Here is a 21,914-nt window from a genome sequence, read left to right on the forward strand (position 1 = left end):
CACCATGTTATGGTGGTGTAAAGCCATGGAAAAGCAGAGCAATGAATCAGGTGCCCAGTCTCAGAAACCCTCATACATTTTCATTCAGGCCGTAATGGAGTTCAAACAACTATTTGGACCACTTAGAAAATGAAGATGAAATGCATAAGGCACCACAAGAGACTTTCAGAAAGGCACACAGCATGACCAAATCCTTCTCATTTTTAATATTTCTATTTCTTCTTCTAAACTTTTTCTTTAAACTTGAAAATAATGAGAAAATGTGCTTCCTTGAGACAAGCCAGTACTATCAGCTAAACAGCCTCACATTCATCGTAGCACTCCAAGTGCTCTGGAATGCTTTTCAGCCCAGAGGATAATAGTATTAGACGACCAGAAAGGCTGTCCTGTAAAAGACTGTTATTATGATTTCCAGTCTCAGAAGTTGGCTTAATCCAGCTGAGCACACACATGTTATTTAGAGAGGAGACTGAGCTCAGACACTGCTATCACCATCATCTTTATTGCAAATGAAGGGTTCAGCCAGTGAAAGGCAAGTCACGTTTTTTTTGTCCTAAGCCCTGCAAACAGTGGCTGTTGCAATCGTCTTTGCACTCTGCAGCGAGAGTCTGGAGCTGCTGAATGCAGAGCTATTTGCACAGATTTGCATCTGTCTAAAAATTCCTGTTTTCTCTCTTGTCACCTAATCAATCAAACGGTAAAAGATGCACTCCCTGCACCCTCCAAGGAAAACAGCTCTGTGCCCACACAAAAGGCAAAGCAAGAGCATAGGGGTTAGCTAGAGGTGGTAAGCTGTGAACCCTGTAACAGGAGCAATTTTTTTCACTGCTTGAAATTTCATGCTGCTCTTCCTCTGTCTATGGAACAAAAGAAGAAAAGGCAGTGATGCTCTGAATTGGGAAAAAATAATCTAAGATTGTTCCCTGCATGAGAAAAATATGTTTGGAGGATTACTCAGGGTATTTGCACCTTGGCTTGAGGAGGAAAGGCTGCACAGCTTCTCTCCCAGGGTTTAGGCAAAACAGGTCCCTCCCAAAGGACTGGTTCTCCCACCCACGCTTCCCCAGGTGAGCAGGACCCATCTCACACTGCAGCTTCCCAAGGAGGAGCAGCCAGGCACCAATCCCTGTGGGTCAGCTTGCAGCTGGCACCAGTGCTTGGAATTGCTCGAACCTGCCCATGCCAAAACCTGCCAGGGCCACTGCTGCCCCATCCGTAGCAGGGGGTGAGCCTTCCCACTCTATCCTTTTTGCTCCAGGGGCATATTGCATTTCACCACAGAGCACTGGAGTGAAGGCCCCATTTGTGAATATCCAGCACAGAATTCCACATATTCATTCTTGCACTGGTAGTGTCTCTGCTAACAGTCCTTGTCAGGGCAGCCTCAGCCACACTTTTGCAAGACAAAACAGCTCAGCCTCCCTCTGTCCTTCCAGTCACCTCCCAAGAAAGGAGCCACTGGGCACTCAGATTCATGCCAGGACGGGAGGGACAGCAGCTCCCTCTCCTTAGTCCCAGGGAAGCAGCTCAAACAAGCTGAACCCCAGTGAGCAGCAGCTCTTCCTGGGCAAGCACTCCTTCCCTGGCACATTTTCCCATGGGAGACAAGCACAGGGACCTTAAAATAAATCTGTCTTTTTAAAGCAGAGATGCTAAATGAAGGTTTGAGATCAAAGGCTGGGATTCTCACATTTTGCCAAGATAGACATATCCATTCACGAGATTTTTGGTGTAACAAAATACTTGCTAATGAAGAGGATCATAATCTTATTATTAGCCCGAACTACCACAGTATGTCATTCAAGAGCGGGTTGGAATGTGTCCTAGTTTAGGAAGTTGCACAGTGGATTTTGCTTTTGATTTAATGAGCTGTGATTGTGTTTATTTTCAGCAGCAACTATGCCCGTTAAATTTTGGTTGAAGGTCTGATCGTTAACGACAGTAATCGACGGAAAGGATGAATTTAGGTTGAAGGGGAGGAAAATGGGAATTGTAGTGGGATTCAGTCAACACAGTTTGCTGGGATTCAGCAAACACAAGGTGGTCAGGAGAGCCTGAGCTTTCTCTACTTTTGCAGTGCCTGATGATGGGGTTTTAACTACTGGTTAACTCAGTTAAGGGGATTCAGACATGGAAAAACAAAGATTTTTGCTGTTATGGAGTGGGGCACAGAGGAAAGTCAGGTGTAGGCAATCAACAGTGGGGGCCAGACTTTCCTTCTGTGGGATGAGCCATGGTGGGACAAGGTCATCAGCTGGCTTCCACTATCAAGATCCCAGAAATTCTAAGATGGCGGGGGGAACACGTCAGTGGTGTGTAACAACTGAACAACCTACCAGATGAGCAAAATGGAGAAGAAAGGGGAAGAGAAATATAAATTAGACACATACTTAAAAAAAAACATTGCTGCAGCAGATGCTGGTTGGTGTAGGCTCTGCTCTGGAGTGAGAAGGGGCCCCATGCAGCAGGGTTCCCCCAGATGAACCCTCCCCACTGCTGCCTGCCTGGGTAACTGGAGCTGGCACAACGAGCAAGAAGGGCAGGGCAGGATGGGGCACAACTCAGACCCACTCCCCATCGCACTCCTTTTGCAGCTGGTGTCTGTGTCTCGGTTTCCAGCCTTACAAAGGATGCTGTGCTTTGTGTTTGACACCATCAGCCCCAAAGGAGTCCAGCACAGTTTATTTTCCAGCATCAAAGCGTGCACACATAGGCATGTGTATGTATGTACAGGCAGGACATCCATAAGGGGTGTGAAGGAAACACAGACATGGACAGACACGTGGATAGACACACATAGCCAGTTGTAGCCTTTAAAAGCTTGCCGTGTAAAATATTAGAATGGTTGTGCCCAGCCTGGACACGGGGCTAAGCCGGAGGCTGTTGGCTTGTGCCAGTCAGCGAGGTGTTCTGTGGAGCAGTCACCGACCAGCAGTTTGTCAGCTCCAGCGCCTGTAAATTCCTGTGGCAAGTGTAAAAAATCAATCAACGCGTTGTTCTGTTTTAAAAGCTGGTGTTTTTTGACGACGGCCGTCTGTCTGATGGGGCGCCCCTCTTCTCCGCCACGGCGTGCGGGGCTGCGTGTCCCCTACACCCCCGACCCCCTCGGGAAGGGGGGAAGCTGGAGACGACACCCAGGGGCCGCTTGGAGGGGACGGCGATGGGGCAGGAGGAGCCCCGGCTGGGAGCTCCCCCGGCTGCCGGGCAGCTCAAGGGGCTCATTGTGCCCGGGGCTGGGCGGTGCTGCCCTCCCCGCGGGCCGGGGCCGGGAGCGGGGCGGGCCGGGGCGGTGCAGGCCCGGGGCCGGGGCCGGGGCCGAGCCCGGGCAGGTCTCCCTCCCGCGGCAGCCATGGCAGAGGGCTCCGAGAAGGTGCCGATCGCCCGAGTGGGGCCCGACGATGTGGAGCTGTGCCTGCCCCCCGTGAGTGCTGGCGGCTGGCACCGGGCGGGACAGGGTGGGATCGGGACAAAGCCTGTGGGCATGGCTTGGGATGGAACGGAACCCAGCAAGTCGGGACGGGATGGGACGGAACGGGACGGGTTGGTTTGGGACGGTGGGGAACGGGTGGGTCTGGACAGGTCGCGATGTAGCGGGCCGGATCGGGACAAAACGGGTCGGGTCGGGCCGGGTCAGGTCCGGCCGGGGGTCCCGGGGCGGGGTCCCTGCCGTGTCCCTGCTCCACCCGCGCTCTCCGCAGGCGTACGCGGCTGCCGCGCCCCCCGGACCGGGGCGGCTGCTGAAGGCCGGGGCCGCGGTGCTGATCGCCGGGGCCCTCCTGCTGCTGGCCGGGGCCATCGGCGCCTTCTACTTCTGGAAAGGCACGGAGCGACAGGTGAGCGCGCCGGGCCGGGCCCCGGGCACGTCCGCACCCGGGCCGGGTGGGCGGGAAGCTCCCGCACGTACGGGAGGCACGGGCTGGAAGCGCTCCTTGCGAGGAGGTCTATAAAGAGGTCTTTAAGCAGACCTGTAGGGTTTTTTCCTTTCAAAAACCTCCAAACACCTAAAAACCCAAAGCCATAATCGTTGTCTTTGGTGGCTGTGTGGATGGAGCTTCCTGGAAGCACATTTATTAGCAAACAAGAAACACATCTTTGAGAGCACAGACTGCACATTGATTTCTGCTCACAAATCCTCAGTGAACTCAAACCCCAACAAGTCCCTGGGGATTCTCATCCTGGGCAAACTCCAGCTCTCAGGACAAAAAAACATTGAAATGTGTAAATTCTTTTTTCATAGCATCTGTATTCTCGGTCCAGATTCTACCTGGACCCTCAAGTATGTAATACTGTAATTACCCATTAACAGGCACTGTTAATTCTGGTGCTTTGCATGACTGTGCATACACTTAGGTTTGCAGCTGAGGAGCAATTTTTAAAGTTAAGTTTTATTATTTACAGTTTCTGGGGTACACTTTATGCAAAGAATGAAACTGAGAAGCTGGTGATCAGTTAAAGACTCAAACTTCAGAGCATTATAACATGTTTACAGATTAACTTTTCTTTCTGTTTACACAGAAAGAAAAAAGAATCTGTGTTTAAAACATATTTGAAACGTGATGGTACACACATGAATGTACCATTCTCCATAAATTAAATTAGTACCTTTGAATTTACTTTGGAAGAAGTTTTGTACTGCCTCTGGCCACACGCCAGCCCTCATCAAGGAGAGCCTTGTGTGAATTCCAGCAGCCAGAGCAAAGGTGGCCCTGTGAGATACACCCCTACACATAGGGATAATTCAGATAATCAGAAAGAAAAGTACAAGGTTTTACAGCAAAAAGACAGGACACATTGCTGACCTCTAAGACGTGCTGCATGAACTGTGTGTTTCTCTGAGCTTTTGAAAAGGGAGAGTGATGCAAATGGTGGCATAGGCAGGGGACAGTGCTTTCAGCTCTGAGCAGGTAGGTGCATTTGTGGAGTACAAGACAATGCCTCCCTTTTTAATGCTCCTGTCATCTAAATTCAGCCATACAAAATATGTCACATTCACAGTTTCCATTAAGCTTCAAAGTTGCTCTCTAGGTGAAGACACTGGGAAAGCTGAGAGTTATTTTTCCAAGCTGCCTTCAAACTCAGAAAGCTGCACTTGGGATTGCAAATGTTTAGGAAGCAACTGCAAAAATTATATCCAGGGTAATTAATTTTTAAAAACTAACACAATTTTAAAATTCTTTGTTTTATTTTATATCTTTAAATTCTTCCCTAAATGATGGGGTATCAAAGTCTCAACTCTAGCTTAGCCCCTGTCAAGGGGAGACCACATACACTGGTCTGGTTTTACGGACCACATTCAACAGGAATCCTAGAAAGCAGAAATATGGGAGTGGCTGTGTATAACTGAGGAACCATAAATCTTTAGCACCTTAGACTTCCCTGAGTGAAGGTGAGAGAAGAAGAAATTTGTCTCTAGCTGTCAGTGTAAATTTTTCATTAAAATGCTGTAAGGGCTTTTTTAAGACCCAAAATAAACTGCTTGTGCAGCACTTTTAGCAGAGCTGCACAGAATCACAAAACCCCTCCACAGATTGTGGTCCTCCAGCAAATACAAACCACGCTGTAGCTCTCCTCATTGAAAATAGGATAAGGGCAAATACGCTGACAAGGAAAATACCAGCCTATACAACTTCACATCCAATTTAAACAAAGTTTACATCCATTACAAGCTGGGAAGTGTGTTCGTATTCAAGAGGAACCTGTTTTCCTGTGCCTCAGCAGAACATCCTAAGAGATAAACAGGGCTTGGCTTCCTTCAGAGTAGGACATTCATGCCTGCTATCCTTTGGGAATCATGCCAGCATAACAAGCAATTCCTAAAATGTCCTAGAAGAGGGTTTTTAGCTCAGAGTGAACATGGGTGTGGACTCACCCCACATTGGTTTTGAAGTAAAACTATAAGCACTCCCTGGCAGGGGGATCTCAGCTCTCTAGTCCTACCTGGTGCTCAGACCAGGGACAGCTGTGGGGTCAGAGATGGTTGCTCAGGGCTTTATCCAGTCAGGCTGTGAAAACTTCCAAGGATGGAGACTGAACAACCTCTCAGGGCTGGCCGCCCCACTGCCAGCCGGCCCCAGTGCTGAAGAAGTGCAGTGTTGGTTGCTGGAGGGTTATCAAATGCCTACAGCAGCAAAATTTAGGAGCTAAATAGGGATATGAGAGTCAGATTGACCATTGCCTGGTGTAGGAGGAAGGCAATAAGTAATTACTGGCATGTGCTACCACTCTTTTATTGATTCCAGGTGTACAACGTTCACTATACTATGAGCATTAATGGAAAAGTACAAGATGGATCAATGGAAATAGATGCTGGAAACAACTTAGAGACATTCAAAACAGGAAGTGGGAGTGAAGAGGCAGTTGAAGTTCATGATTTTCAGATCGTAAGTAGTGCCACTCTTGTCCTTCACGTAACACACTCCAGCACTGGACTCTTAAGGACACCTTGTTCTGCCCTGACTTCTCTGCCCCACTTAGTCTCAGATTCCAGCCTCCAACCATCCACACAAACATTTTTGCTCTCCTGGCTTGCATTCCCAGGGAGACAGGCAGTTTCCTCCAAAACAAAAATCAAAGTACTTTTTGGAGATCAGCCATGCCAGGTACCACTCCAGGAACTGGTGTGGATTAGGCTGTGTCGGGTTTGACTCCATGTAGATGCTTTGCATCTTCAAACCACTGAGCAGAAATGTGACATGTGACCTTGGGGTCTCACTAGAAAAACATTCTGTCAGGCTGTGACACAACTCTCGCTTGATTTCATGTGGTTTGAACTGGCAGAAACACCTCCCCCAGACATCCCTGTTTGAGGAGCAGAGGGTCAATACAGTAAGCTAAGGAGACATCAAGGAGAGACCACTCTGCAGTGCTTGACTTGGGGAGCTTCCTTTGCCCTGACGTCAAGGATGGGAGCTGCTCTCTCCATGGCTTGGCCTGGTTTCATCCCCATGCATGGTAGAGGATGGAGGCATTTGGCACAGTTTATGCATCTGTGCACCAATGCCAGGTGCTGGGCCCCTCGGGCTGACAGCAAACACACTTGGGCACCCCAGCAACTTGTGGCTACTCAGCACAGAGCCTGGACTGACAGACGCCAAACCTCAGCAGAGCTCAGCAGCTCGGACAGAGTAGGTCTCTGAGCTGCCCTGAGCTACTAAGGCACATCTGTGTGATGCTGCACAAACCCATCACAGGGCCCAGAGCCTGCAGTTAAATGTTCTCAGGTGCAAAACACTCAGCCTCAGAGTTAAGCCCTCTGTAAGTCAAAGCAGCACCTAAAACAAAGATGCTGCTGCTAGGAAGTATCTCTACTTCTGGAGCAGCCACCTTTCCCTTGCTGGATCTAGAAAGGCAAGGAAACCCAGCTCCTTGGCTTTTCAGCAAGAACAAACAAATCTGTGCCAGGAGATGCTGGACCCCCAACTTTTCCTACAGCTGTGGTTCTGCCTTTATGCAACTCTCATTAGCATCACCATAGCAACATTATCAGCAGCTGAGTAAGAGCATCCACAGCGAGCTCTTCTCATTTGCCTTTGCCATTTCACATCTGCACAGAAGCACAGTCCACTGGAGAGATGCTGAATTCATGTTTGCTCCACGTGTGTTGCTGCCTGTGAGATACTGCCTGTCACAGCCAGGTTACAAATCAGCTCCTAACACCAACCAGCTCAAGGGACCTCCCAGGGACGGTGCCTGCTTGTAATTAAAGAGGGCCAGGGACAACCTCAGCAAAGGGATGATGCCACTTGGGTTTTCAGCCAAGAATGCACACAAAGGAGAAAGCAACTGAAGAGATGTGCTTCCAACAGACTGGTATTTACATTAGCAGTTTTGGATGGACTGGCACTGCTGGAATGACTGCATGGTCAGAGAAGGCTTGGATTTGGCAATAGTAGGGGTATTCCTAGAACACCTGGTACACCACAAAGCTTTATATCCTAATGCACCCATCCTTGGGATAGCCATCTCCTCTCTCACTGCTTTTTGTAGTCATTTTGTTGTGAAGGGGGTGTGTCCAGCTACACAGGACCTGCAGACACACAAGACATGGCTCAGGTGCCCCAGTACCATCCATCTCATGCTGCACTGCATCACAATGTGCTGAGTTGGAAGGGACCCACAAGGAACATCAGGTCCAAATCCTGGCACAGCACCATCCCAAGTGTCACACTGTGTGCCTGAGAGCACTGTCCAAATACTTCTTGGTCTCAGCCAGGCTGGTGCTGTGACCACTTCCCTGGGGAGCTGTTCTAGTGCTCAGCCACCCTCTGGCTGAAGAACCTTTTCCTGATATCCAACCTGAACATCCCCTTACACAACCTCAGGCCATTCCCTGGGGTCCTGTCACTGTCACCACAGAGAAGAGATCAGTGCCTGCCCTTCCTGTTCCCCTCATGAGGAAGCTGTAACTGCAATGAGCTCTCTCCTCAGTCTCCTCCAGGCTGAACAGACCAAGTGACCTCAGCTGCTCCTCATACAGTTTCCCCTCAAGGCCCTTCACCATGTCCCAAACCCTCCTCTGGACACTCCCTAACAGTTTAATGTCTTCCATTGCGGCGCCCAACACCGCACATGAAGGCATCCATGATATCCCTTCAAGGCAGATGAGAGGGGACATGCTGACACCCACACCCCTTTCTGGCAGCTAGAGGCCAGGCAGAAAACCAGCACAACTTAAAGGGCACTAGGTAATTATATTTAGGTGGTTGACTGGAGCTTGGGCAACCACATGAAAAACACAAAAGTTTTGCCATTTACAACAAGGCATCTAAATTTATAATGTAGAAGAGAGCTCTTTTATGGATACCCAAAACCTACAGTAGAAATGTAGATGCTACAATGGCAAGATGTTGATGCCCAAGGTTCTGGCATGGGCTGGAAGGTACATCCCAGGACTTGCAGGAGACTTGCTCCTTCTCTTGCTTAAAACTAGACATTTATGGTTTATGCAATTACATTTCACCCTAGTAGGCCAGACAAAGTCCCATACACAGATTTCTGCACCAAACTGCCCGTCACAAACTTCCCTTTGCTATCACAGTCACTTATTTGTACAGACTGAACCAAACTGCCCCCACATTTTTGTAAAACTGTGTCACAAGGGTACTATGCCACCAGCTAGCACAATTTCAAGACTGCCTACGTTAGGTGCTAAGTTACAGTTCAAATCATGCCAACTAATTCCTTAACGAGCTACTCCAAGTAGCCTACAGCCTGCATGGAAGCACTTACATAAAACACCCCCCCACTTTTAGAAATCAAGCAAAAACTTCTAGACCAATTGGACCAAAACTGTGAAGCTAAAATGATGAAGGGAAGAGTGTTTTATTGCTTCTGGTTTTAAATAAGGTTAGCCTTCAGACTGAAAATTCAGTGGCAATTTTAGCAGAGCTGAGGCACTTTCTTGGGGGTGGTGAGGAGCTGGAGGGCTGTGCACAACCCCCTGCCTTCTGCTTTTGCAGGGCATAACTGGGATCCGTTTTGCTGAAGGAGAAAAGTGTTACATCAAAGCTCAGCCAAAAGCTCACATCCCTGAAGTTGATGCTATGGCTAAAGCGGGCCTCTCATCTGAGCTGGTAAGGGGTAGTTTGTTGGTTTTTTTAAACTAATCTTTGTATAGAGAGAGCCTAAAGGAGGTACTTAAATACAAATAAAAATGACATTTGGAAGCCACTCTGGCTCATGGTAGGGACAGGGTGGGATAGCTGGGATTCAGCTATTGACTGGTTGCAAGAAGTCCCTGAAAGGTAAGAAAAACAAGGTTGGTGTCAGACATGTCACTATGTCCAGGGACATCATGAGAGGCTGCAGCTTAGTGAGTGGGGAAGCCACAGACTGTTTTCTGCCAGATCCACAGGAGATCTCCATGACAAGAGCACCTGCCTGACACCAGGCTGTGCACAAGGCTGGAAGGGAGGGTGTGGAAGAAGTAGCTGCTGTTGTCAATGCAAAGGAGGACTGTGGTAGATCCCAGGAGATTTCTGTCAATGCTCTTGAGCAGAAACATGAACTCCATCACTCTAGTCAGTAAAAGGGAATTGTGGAAAACATGGCAAAAATTAAAGTATCTCAGAAGAAATAATTTATTTTAAAAATATGACTTAGTCTTCTTAGCATAAAACTTAATTTTACATGTTAATTTTCATAGAATTTGCATCACAACCAGCACAGAAGCTGCAGTTCTCACCCAGATACCACCAAATCTCCTCACATTTGCCCAAAAAGCTGATTGCTTTATGTGCACAAAGCCTGAGTTTCCCAGAGCTCAGACCTCCAAAGTTATTGCTCACACAGGAGTGACTCCAGTGACTTGAGTCCAGCTGAGCCTGGATGCAGCTGGAGGCTCAGTCATTGGCAGGAGAGCACAGGAGATCCACAGCCCCTTTCCCTGGGTTTGCTGTGCTCCTGGGAGAATAAAAGCAAGATACAATTAGTGGGGAGAGAGGGGCTGTTAAGGCTGCACCTCCCTGCAGTGGTGTTGTGACTGCTGAACATCTGCTTTAAAATTAAGGGGAAAAAGATCTTTCCTAACAGAGTCAGAAAGGCTGACAAATGTTACAAAGCCTCCTGAAACTGGCAGGATTTTCCCCATGATGGGAAAGAGAACTTGCACGAATTCCAGACAGTTCCATCTTTCCTGCCTTGCCTTATTTTAAAGGCAGCTGGCCTTGACTTAATTAGCGTGATTGCTTGAAGTCAAAGTTTGAATTTTTCATCTTTTTGTAAAAACAAAGTCACAGACCTGAAGACACTATCCTAAATAATCAAAACCTTATTTCTAATTCTACCTGCTGACAGTAAAACTATTTCCTTGTCCTGTTTTTTGTGCATCTTCTCCCAAGATGCATCACCTATGTGACTGTTGCAACGAATTGCATGTACCAAGCAGCTTAGTGCTACACTAAGACATTAACTTTTCCCTGTCACTCAACTTTCCAGGCCAGATGTACCACAGGAACGGCAAAGTAGTATTTATTTTTCTGGGCCAAGTCATCTCTCTGATATGGAAGTATTTAGGAGGAAGTATGCATATGCTGTTTTCCTGCAATGGGCATCATAGCAACACTACCTACAAAAATTGCTGAGTAAAATGAGTTTTATAGATACCCACGTTCTGGCTGCTCACAAGTCAGGATCATTTCAAACAGAAACAAAGGATATTTTTATTTCTGAAAATTAGAGTCAGATATTTCTGATGTTGATAAAAGCTTAAGTGGAAGAATATAAATAAAGAGCAGTAGACAGATTGGATAGCAAACTTAAATGACTTGAGACCTACAAAATAAATCAATAAACACTAAAGAAACAGCAAGGGAATAAATTGATCTAGTCAGTTATATAACAAGTCTTGATGACTTTTATGAAAGCAATTTAGAATTTTAACTTTGAAATCATGCTGGTTTTCATGATTCAAAAGTTAGTTTTCTTTTAATATTTCACCGTTGCTATAAAATACTTACACATTTTATGTAAAATAATACTTTGAACTAACAACTTTAAAGAATCAATCACTGGCATTTTCCTACATTACTTTGAAGATATGAACCAAAAACCTGCAGGGTACACTTCAAAAAGGCAGGCTCCTTTAACTTGCACTTCAAGCTTTTGGTCAATTGAATTGCTTTTACCAAACAAGACCTTTAATCAGACCGATCACATTGACTTAAAACTGGAAGCTGGAGCAGTTCTCAAGCTATAATCCTCTCTAAAACTTTTGAACAACATTCCTCCCCTCACCACCACCCCCCTCCCCCATACACACATTGTAAATAGTTATATATTGGGAGTATGTCAAATGAGAACAGAGCATAGGAAAAGATGAAGGACTTGGGTTTTGCTGGTATTCCATTGCTGCTTTGCTGAAGGTGGTAGAACTTTGGTTTCTACCACCTGAAATTCTGGTGCTTTGGGCACAAAGACCTCTGTCACCCAGCCCTCATGCATGGGGCAGAAGCCTTCCAGGAGTGAGATGGGTGATTTCACAGCCCCAGCAAAGCTGACAGAGGCTTTGCCCTTCATTTCAGTGGAGGCAGCCTTTCCCCAGGCTTTGGCTCAGCACGATTCCCTCACATTCATGACATAGAAGGATGCTCAGTATTAGTTGCAGCAGATAATTATACAGTTTGGTGCTCAAGAATTAGCAGTGAGCAGGCACATGACTGCTCACTGAGCAGCAAAGGATTTATGCTCTTCTATTTGCAGGAAGATGAAATCATGCCTGTGAGATTTGACAAAAACTCCCTTATCTGGGTGGCTGCAGATGAGCCTATCAAGCATAACAGCTTCCTAAGCCCCAAAATTCTAGAGCTTTGCAGGGATCTTCCAATTTTCTGGCTGCGACCAACATATCCCAAAGGTAACATTTCTTTTATTTGAAAAGTATGTTATCCCTCCCTTCATCTAAATGCCTTCCCTTCATCAGGTTTGCTACTGAAACTAGCACATCTGGGAAACCAGACTCCTTTCCTCCCTTGCCCACGCCTTCCTGGGCTTGTGCCAAGATTGTGGGTTTGGAGTTTATCCCCTAGATATTTTCCATCCTTGTATTTACTCACACAATTTGCATAGCCCAAGTGGGTGACTTGCTAGGAAATGAAACATTTCCAGAGAGGTTAGTCTACTTCTAGAGAAGGACAAGACAACAGCTTAAACTAGCCCCCTTAATGTGTAGGCAGCTGACACCAGGTAGCAGGAACACGGGCCAGGAGTTTGGGACCATAGCCTGTCCTTTTTCTACCCTGCTTCCCCAGAGGAATTCAGTGGAGTGGAAGGAAGATGCTTTAAGCCAGCCAGCTGGTGGGTGGTTTATGAGACCCTGGGGCAGTCCCAGCTCTGAACTTGGGGCCTATAGGCAAGCTTAGCAAAGGTGTTCAGGAGTCACCAGGAAGATGGCAACTCCTCCAGGTAACTTCCAGGCTTTGGAGGAGAGAAGGCTCAAAAATATGTATTCCTCCTTGGTCCAGTTAATATCAGAACACCCGGGTGGGACAACACATGTGGAAAAAAAATTAACACATTTTAGAGCACCTGTGGACCCAAGCTACCAATATTTTCCACTTCCCTTCATGATCTTGCATATCCCACCTGGCAACAAAAGAGCAATATCAAAGCTGTCCAGAACCAGATATCCTTAAGAGCAGGGCACCATCCTGCCATAAAAGAATTTTGAAAAATAAGTGAGATGTGAACAGGTGGTCTTGCTAGTGCTGGAAACTGCTGCTGGGTTAGTGACTACAGCTGGGTCAAAAAGCCCCCAACAAATCTCAAATTTTGCCTCGAGGGAGGGGGGAAAGGCAATCACACTGCTTTGGACAGGCACTACTGTTGCAGACACAACAGAGGAAGGCAAGCAGCTCCCATGGTGATGCATTTCAAGTTTGCCAAGGCACAGTTTTGGCTTTCTCTCTGCCATCCATCCTCTCCTTTTTTAATATTTAAAGAAATCACTGAAATATTAGGTAACTACAATGATACACTCAAGGTAAGATTGTCCCTTGGTGATTATTCCTTCAGATAACCAAAGGAGACAAATGAAGAGAAACAAGCGCCAGTCAGAACCAAACTTCGATGAGGAAGACTTGGAAGCTGCTTCTGAAGAAGTAAACCCCAGGTCACACACCGTGCAGCTGACTCAAGAGCTTGGCCACCAGGCTAATGAAACCAGGCCAATGGGACAAGAAACTGATCAAACATTTAATCCAGACAACCCATACAACGTGAGTATTTACACTGTACTCTTCCTTCAGAGCTCAGGACTGTGTTGGACAGGTAACACTGGTAATGTGGGGCTTGTCATTATTTTTTTTTTATCTGCACAGTCTTTGCTTGTTCAGCTGTTCTAGGAAATAATAGACTGGTAAAACACCTAAGAAGCTCAAAAATGTCTTCCCTCTGTCCTCTTCTCCCAGTTTTAGATTTCTGAAACAACTCTGAAACAAGCACAAGTGCTTGAGATCACAAGGTTAAGGCAAGTTGATGCCAAGTTTCTTTTTGAAGCTTCCAGATCCATATGGAAACAGCACTGGAGATATGACAAGGGTAGCACCTTCTAGAAACAAACCAAAACTGGTCTTGATCAGACAGCTGAGACCCATCATTTACTATGTGAAGAGAGTCCAGTAGCTAGAAACATGCTTTGCTCTCAAACAGAAATTAGTACCAGACATGACTGCCACAGGGAAACACAGCAGAAGTGTTTGGGTGCAAAGAGATAAAGGTTCAGCCAAATAAATTTCTTTCTCAACCTCTTCTCTGTGAGGGTAAGCAATCCTAGACTAGCAGTAACCTGACAGAAAAGAATCTGTTTTGAGACAGCAGCAGTGGGTGGAGGATGACTATCGTAAAACTTGTTCTCACCCTTCAAGAAGCAGCAGCCCCCAGAAAGAGCAGAGGAGCCACCCTGCTGTGTCCCAACACCTCTGCCACACTGCAGGAACACTGGCTGTGCAGGAGGCACCTTCCAGTCTGCTGCACCAGCGCCAGACAATTTACACCCACCATTTGGTGCAGCAGGAGTAAGTCATTTTAATACAACACTGTCACAAGATAAATGCCTCCTGCTTTGGAAGTAAGTCCCAGCTTTGACTTGACATTTATGCAACAGCAGGAGATCATTATACTGTGACAGCATTCCGCCGAGTTGACATCCCTTAATTAAACTTAAATTAATCACTCCAAATAAAGTGGATCTAAATCGACTCTCTCACGAGGTCAGTAAAACAGCAGTGGCACTGGAATGTAGTTTCTCCTCACAGCCACTAAGGTGACCATCTCCATGAGGTCTGAGCTGCCCTGCCTCTGGAGGCACAACTGCCACAGGTCTGCTCTTCCAGCCAGGAGCAGCCGGGCCGAATGGAAAAGAGCCAGACAGAGGCAGCCATCAGGCTTCCCTCAGCCTGCAGGGCAGGGGTTGCCCTCACCAACAGCTACTGCACTGATGCCTATCACCAGGCTTTCTTAGAGACCAGCCACTGGACTGACAAGCACCATTCATTATGCTCCAGGCCTCTCCTGAAGGATGAAATGAATCCTCCCTAGAGCTATTTCTCTTTACTCACTGTAAGTGGAGTCTGGACAATGAGCTCAGGTGATGTTCATGGTGCAGGTATCTGAATTCAAGGATGATGAATCCTGACCAAGAAAACATCTTCCCTGCTCTCAGGACTGGGAAGGAGTTGCTGGGGTCCCTAAAAACACCCAGCTGTCACTAGTGTCCTGTGCAAGCCCAGACAAGGGGTGGCACCTTTCTGTGTCACTTTTTTTGTTGTGCCGCTACTTTCCAAAAATGAATGGCAAATGGTCAGGTAAAAAGCTGACTGGTACTTCAGCATTTGTGCATTTCTGCTGCTTTTCTTGAAGTAACACCAATGGGCAAAGAACAACCCAAGTTTCCAAAAGCAGAATATCAGGTTACCTTTTTTTCCCCAGAAATGAGGAATTTTGAAGAGTAAAGGCTTTTAAGTATTTTGTGCATGCTTTGCTCCATATAACTCCTTACTGTCAGCTACAGAACAGACAATTCTCACTGTCAACAATGCACCTAAGTGTAGTGGGGTGGGAGGGAAGGAACCAGACTCAGAGACAAGAGCCAAATCCTCAGAAAACTGCAGGGGACCAGAGGAATAGTTTCCTAAAAGTGCTGTAAAAAGCATTAAAATACAGAATCTAAAACTGATCATAAAAACCACATCATATATTTCAGGAATTCTCACCTACATTAAAGATTCAGGTAACTATCTTGAAATCATTTCTGTCACTAATATTTAAAGTTTGGGAGGAGCTTACTGTTGCTGGAGCTTTTCCAAGGGCAGTAGAATAAAAATAACGAAGTTAGATCTGCCTGTTGTTCTTTCCATTTTGCAAGGGTGATCGCACCAATTCTATGCTTCTGCCAAAGAGAGCAAGTCAAAAGAAAAAATAATAAAGCAAGATGCATGGGGCACTTAGTGGGAGTTTTGTCAATTTCCACAGCCCAAGACTGCAGGTTTTACCCTTTGTGGGGTTAAGGGGAGCATGGATGTATTCTGCTATTCCATGAGAATGAGAGCACTGGGATGACATTTAATCTTTCACATTCCAGCAGCTGGAAGGTGAAGGGATGGCCTTTGACCCCATGCTGGATCACCTGGGCGTGTGCTGCATTGAGTGCCGGCGCAGTTACACGCAGTGCCAGCGGATCTGCGAGCCCCTCATGGGCTTCCAGCCGTGGCCCTACAACTACCAGGGCTGCCGCAGCGCCTGCCGCGTCATCATGCCCTGCAGCTGGTGGGTCGCTCGCATCATGGGCGTTGTGTGAGGAAATCCCTTGACCAAAACAAAACAAACTCAACTGGAGCCTTGACAAAATGAGCAGGAATACAATGAACTGGTAAAAGACCAAAACCAAAGCAGCGGTACCGATCCTGCCTTACAAAATCAGAGCCTGTTTTTCTGCACCAAAAGCAAGGTCAGATATTCCAACTGCAAACTAAATGCTCAAGTTAATATTCCATTAGCTTTACAAGACGGAAGGGTATAATAGCACTTGCTGAATTAAAAAACTGAGACATCCCAAAAAAAGACAACATTAAACTTCTCTCAAAATTGGTTTAGCAGTCCAGAAGCTTGCCCATACATCTAAATTCAGCCTTTCAAAACAAACGCCTCTCTTTCCAAGCTATATGTGAAAATTTACACCCAATTAAGCAACTAGCTCAACTTGTACACTTGGGAGTGCCTTTAATCCATGTAGCTTACTTAAATAAATCACAACTTAAGTTGCTCCCTGTTGCTATTCAGAGTTGCCAGGTCATTATGAATGGTTATAAACCAATTACAGCATACCTTTCCCACAAAGCTGCTCCAGGGTACACGGGAAAGCGCACATTGTGCTAAATCGGAAACAAACAGCAGGAAAAGGGGCTGTGGAAGGGGATGTGAGTGGCCGCAGAATCAAAACCCTTTGCACATCCCAACATCAAAGAAGCCCCAGCATCAAGAATCCTGTATCCATGATACCACTGTAGTGTCTAACAAGTATCTGCTATCCAGCTACTACAGCAAAAGTATTTACATGCAGTTACAGACCAAGGAGTCTCAAGACCCTTCAGAATGTACAACAGCCACTGTTATTTATAAATCCTTGAACTAGACACATTTGACACAAGATTACAACCCCTCTTTATTTCACATGGATAGCAGCCATTCACACCAGTTCCTTTAGTTTTGCTGAAGCTCACATCCCTTCCCCACAAGAGAAACTGTTTACCAGAAGGGAGGAGGGAAAAAAGAAAAGCCTTTTTTTTTTTTCTCCCCCTTTCCTTTCTCACCTCACCCTTTTTACTAAGGCAAACTCTGCAATTACTGGGATTGATCCTATTACACATTAAATCTCAAAGGAAAGTACTAAGCTGAAACACTCAAAGGTGGAACAATTTAGTATTTCTAGCCTTGAAAAATAAAATTAGTGGTATTACACTGCCTTTATCAATACTATGTATCTTGAACCCTACCTTCAAGTTTATGGAGCCATCTACATAATCTTTATCTACAAACTGGTTCAGCTTTTCCTAAAGTCTGCTTTCTGGAGCATTCATTTTTGTGACTAAACAGCTCTTGAGATGTTGCAAGCCCAGTAATGTTATTAACACTGCGTGACACACAAAAGAGGAATTAATTTGACATAATCGTGGCTTAAAGAAAATAAAGACAACCTCATGTGGAATGCTAAACTGCATAACTGAAAAGCAAAGTGTTAAATGAGAATGAGAGCAGAATTCAGTATTTTGTTCTATTGTAGCTTTTTAGTATAAACTTCACCTTCCCTTAATCTGAAGGACAGACTTGCTTTGAAATATTTAAATTATACACTTCTTAAAGTGGGATTTCAAGGCCTGTTTCTGCTTTTTAAACTGAAAATGACCTTGATCATTATGTTGTTTTAGAAGTACATCTATCATATGCTTAGAAAAGTCAGTTTTCCTTTTTTTTTTTTACTGCAGATTAAACAAACACATGAAAAAAAACCCAGTTGCTTTCTGTGCTTTTTTCAATGTAGAAGGTGTAACAATACTTTCACATACTCGTTAAAGAACTGTCTGAGGAAGAAAAGAAGGGCATCAGCAAGTGAAACACTGGAGGCAAAGAGAGAGAAATGTGACTGTGTGCATGTCTAAACTAGAGTGTTGCTCTCTTTTGCATCTTGAGGCAACCTGTCATCTGCTTCTCTCTGTGTCCCCCAAAAAAACAGCCTCCTTCTGAAGACACAAAAACAACTTTCTTGTAGGTGATTTCCATATCTACACATACTTAAGAGAATTAATTTTTAACAAAAGCTTGTAATCATTTGCTTTCTATAGACAGTCACACAGCATGTAAGAAGTAAAAACAGCATCCTGCTCATGGATATAGAGCTGTCACATATGGCATGTACGTCTCAAGAACATGTCTGTATACACCATGCCACAAAAACCACAGTGACCATAACATTTATCCATTTCCAAGAGGTAGGAAACAAAATGCCTCCTCCAACTCAAGCTTCTAGCAAGCAAATTCCTATTTACATTCATATTGGATTCAAAGAGAGAAAAGTAAAGATCTCATGCTGCAGCAAGGTTGGGAAAAACCAATCTTCCCTTCAAAATCTGATTTTGAAGGAAAAGTTCTGAGACAACACAGGGATGGCAGTAAAACCAAAAAGCCATCAGTGTGAAAAGATGTTGTGATATTCCCTGTGGTTGTGGCTGAGACTCCAGCTCTAACCATGCACAGTGATCCTTTCACTACTGTACACTATTTAGTACCAGTAAAGTAGTAAGTTTCTCACTGCCATCACAAATGTCATGCGTTGGCACACTAAAGAGGTTACAACATATCACCATTTGGGGAAGTATGGAGCAGGGTGTTCCTTGAACCTGACCCTGGGCCAGCAGAAAACAACTGATAGCCTTCCTTTGGCCAAAGTTTAGGGAAAGAGAAGAGGAATGAGTCTGTCATCAACAGTGTCTCCCACCACAGGTGGGTGTATGTTTGTCAGAGCACTGCAGTTCCATTATCCTTAAAACTTAATTACCCATGTGATTCTACTAGGAGGATTAGAATGGCAGAGCAGATTAGAGCAGAAAAAGGGGATAAATTCAGGCTGGTGAAAAAGAGATGGAAAACAGGGAGCAATCTCATATGGTTAAATAGATTGAAAGCCAGTGATGGGAAGGCAGGAGGAATCTTTTTACTAAATCTACAGTTTCCTTTCTCCCTGCTTAAAACAAATGAGCCCTTTGTCCTTTTTCATACAGGAATCACCCTCCACGTGTATCTACATTGAAAAAGCAAAAAGCAGCTGGGAGCCATGGGGTGATGTGGCTTCTACCTCCCATGTAACACTTCACCCCTACTGCAGCACAAAAAAATTCCAAGAAAGTTTCAGTGAAGAACAGACTAAGCACTTGTTCCATGCAGTGCAGGGGAAAAAAAAAGTAGTGAAGCATAAAACTACAGTTGGCAATGAACTGATTGCTGATTGACATGTCTGGGTGGACAGAATCTCTGCTCAGAAAGGGCAAAAGAGAGACTGAACCAGGAGCACCATCTTCTGCTTCTGAGAGGCTCAGCTGGCCTTTTACAAATACACATCTACAAACTGGTCTTCCACAAGCACATATATCAAAGATGAGAGAGGCAGCCTTAAGCTGCAGCAGGCATCTTTTCCCAAGAGCAGGAGCAGAGAGCAATCCCATCTATGGTATTAAATGGGCACTGTTACATCTTGCTGTCCTCTTCCAGTATTTCCATCAGTACACAGATCACTGAGGTCATCCCATCACTTCAGAGCACTGAGGTGACACTGCCTTGGCCTTCCAGACAGCACTATGTACAGATGACCAAAGGGCTTGGGGAAAAAACCCTCAAGTAATTTGAATGCAATTAAAACATCATCCACTCTGTCCTTGCAGGCAGTTCCCTTCCTGCAGCCAACTCATCATCAGTGCTGCTATGTATTTCACTCACCCTCTCCAGTTCCAAAGGAAATTCTCTTTGTCACTGGTTTGTTTTTCAGAACCTCTATTCAACGCCCAAGCTACTGCTAGCATTCTCTTGATCTACAGCTTCTGGTACCATTTTGTGTGTGTGTGTGTGTTTTGAGAAGAACAAAACACTGTTCATGAAGTACCTTCCCCCCCAGCTTTCTAAGGAAATTTTGCCTACTGATTTAATCCAATCCCCTCCAAACAAAAAACCCAACACCTCTTCCCCCCCACACACACTCCCCTCTACCTATAAGGCAACAAGACATGCCATTATTGATTAACCTTAACTTGAAGGAGGAACACACACAGATTACCTGCTGGTGCTCAGAAACATGCTGGAATTATGTCTAGACCTGCAAACTTGGTTTACAAGATTGAGATGGACAGGGAGCTCTACCACTTGATTGCTACAAGTTTTAGCCTGAAGCTAAAGCATTATATTTGCATTACATATGCCTCAAGAGTACGTAAGTAGCAATGCATTTAATTTTACTTTTTGCCTTAAGCTAAGTGAATTGAATCTCAAAGCAGTGAAACAGTACCCACTTAATACAAGAATATATTGTGTTTATCTGACATAATGGTCCCATGGTCTTTCAGTAAGCAAAGGAACCTCTGCTACATACTCTTCAGTAAGTAAGAGCAACTTGATTGGCAGAAAACATCTTCAAATTATTTTTTAATTTCTATTTAAGAGATGTTTACCTAGGCTTTTCCCCACAGCAAGCCTTTTCTAAGCTCTGTTAAGTACTCTGTATGACATTTATAAAGCAAGGCTGGCCAAGAGACAAGAACCCAATTTTGTGACAAAGTGAAGCACTCAGACATTTGTCTTCCTTCTACATTAAAAAGAAAGAAATGCTTTTGCGCATAAATAAAAAGCAGCAAAGCACTTATCTGGGAGAGGGGAGTTCAAGCACCTATTCCAAATCAAATCAACTCCAATGTTAGCATCCCATATGGATGGGCAAATGCTCTACATATCGAGCAACCAGCTACTCAGAATTCTCTGAAGGTCAAGAAAAGCCTCACACCAAAGCTAAAAATTCTTCTCTGAAACATGTCCCAAGTTCATGCTTTGGGAAACTTCCAAGAAGCAGACACTGTTCAGTAAATGTCAAGAGGTAAGGCACACAAAACCCTTCCTAAATCCCATCCACCTCGGTTCATTGCATTCGAAGAGCAGGGTAACATTTGGTTCTGAAGGTTACCAAATTTGAACTTTGGAAAACATGTATCAACTCTGAAGCCAGAAGTGAGGCAAAAGAAATCACTGCCCAGCCTGCACTGCATCATCATGATCTCAGTGCATCAAGAAACTGCAATTATGTCAAGACTTGTAGTCATAGTCTACATCCAAAAACCTACATCCAAAAAATCCCTCTCTCTTTAACATTTGTAACATTTTTAAAGCCTCAGTATCTCTCTACTGCACAAACATAGTAACAGTAGTGGGGAAAAGCCACTGCACTTTCCCAGCATCACTGCAAAATCTCAGCAGGAACAGAATAGAGCCTTCCTTCCTCCTCTTTAATTTTCAATCATCATTTAATACCTACTAGCTGCAGACTTCACTCATGCTATTAAAAACACCTGTTCTAACAGCCTTTCTATTTTACCAAGCTCATCCAGTTGACACTGTAGGAAAATAACACGTCCAATACAAAAACAACAGGCAGAATAACAAATGGTCTGGGAAACCCCACATCATTAGGAAAGCAAGGAGAAGTAGCAAACTTAAAACAGCATCCAATGGTTATTAGCAAGGAATGAAGTTGCTTTCATGGCACTGTCAATATTTGCAATTCATGGTGTTTCTATGATGACAACATACTCTGAATTCCCAAGAGACAGTGGCACACAGACAAGGCACATTTGGTACAACCTTCTGAGTTCATCTGCCATGGAATCACA

At 45.2% G+C, this 21,914-nt stretch overlaps 1 protein-coding gene across 2 annotated transcripts; it reads left to right on the top strand.

The window, feature by feature from the left end:
• The first annotated feature begins 3,348 nt into the window (after positions 1–3,348).
• CNMD (chondromodulin) lies at positions 3,349–17,993 on the top strand. Of its 2 annotated transcripts, none has more exons than XM_036406515.2 (7): positions 3,349–3,421; positions 3,699–3,833; positions 6,240–6,380; positions 9,459–9,572; positions 12,199–12,352; positions 13,510–13,712; positions 16,076–17,993. In XM_036406515.2, the coding sequence occupies exons 1-7, from the start codon at positions 3,350–3,352 to the stop codon at positions 16,289–16,291; spliced, it is 1,035 nt and encodes a 344-aa protein (XP_036262408.1). In that variant the 5' UTR covers position 3,349; the 3' UTR covers positions 16,292–17,993. The 2 variants fall into 2 exon arrangements, with proteins under 2 accessions (XP_036262408.1, XP_036262416.1); XM_036406523.2 differs by having other exon boundaries at positions 16,079–17,993.
• Positions 17,994–21,914: the final 3,921 nt, after the last annotated feature.

The sequence above is a fragment of the Molothrus ater genome, chromosome 2, assembly GCF_012460135.2.
Source record: "Molothrus ater isolate BHLD 08-10-18 breed brown headed cowbird chromosome 2, BPBGC_Mater_1.1, whole genome shotgun sequence".
NCBI lineage: Eukaryota > Metazoa > Chordata > Aves > Passeriformes > Icteridae > Molothrus > Molothrus ater.

Coding starts and splice junctions, on each gene's coding strand:
- CNMD (XM_036406515.2), top strand. CDS start 3,350: ATGGCAGAGGGCTCCGAGAAGGTGCCGATCGCCCGAGTGGGGCCCGAC. Junction 12,353..13,509: donor GCGACCAACATATCCCAAAG/GTAACATTTCTT, acceptor TTATTCCTTCAG/ATAACCAAAGGAGACAAATG. Junction 13,713..16,075: donor ATCCAGACAACCCATACAAC/GTGAGTATTTAC, acceptor TTCACATTCCAG/CAGCTGGAAGGTGAAGGGAT.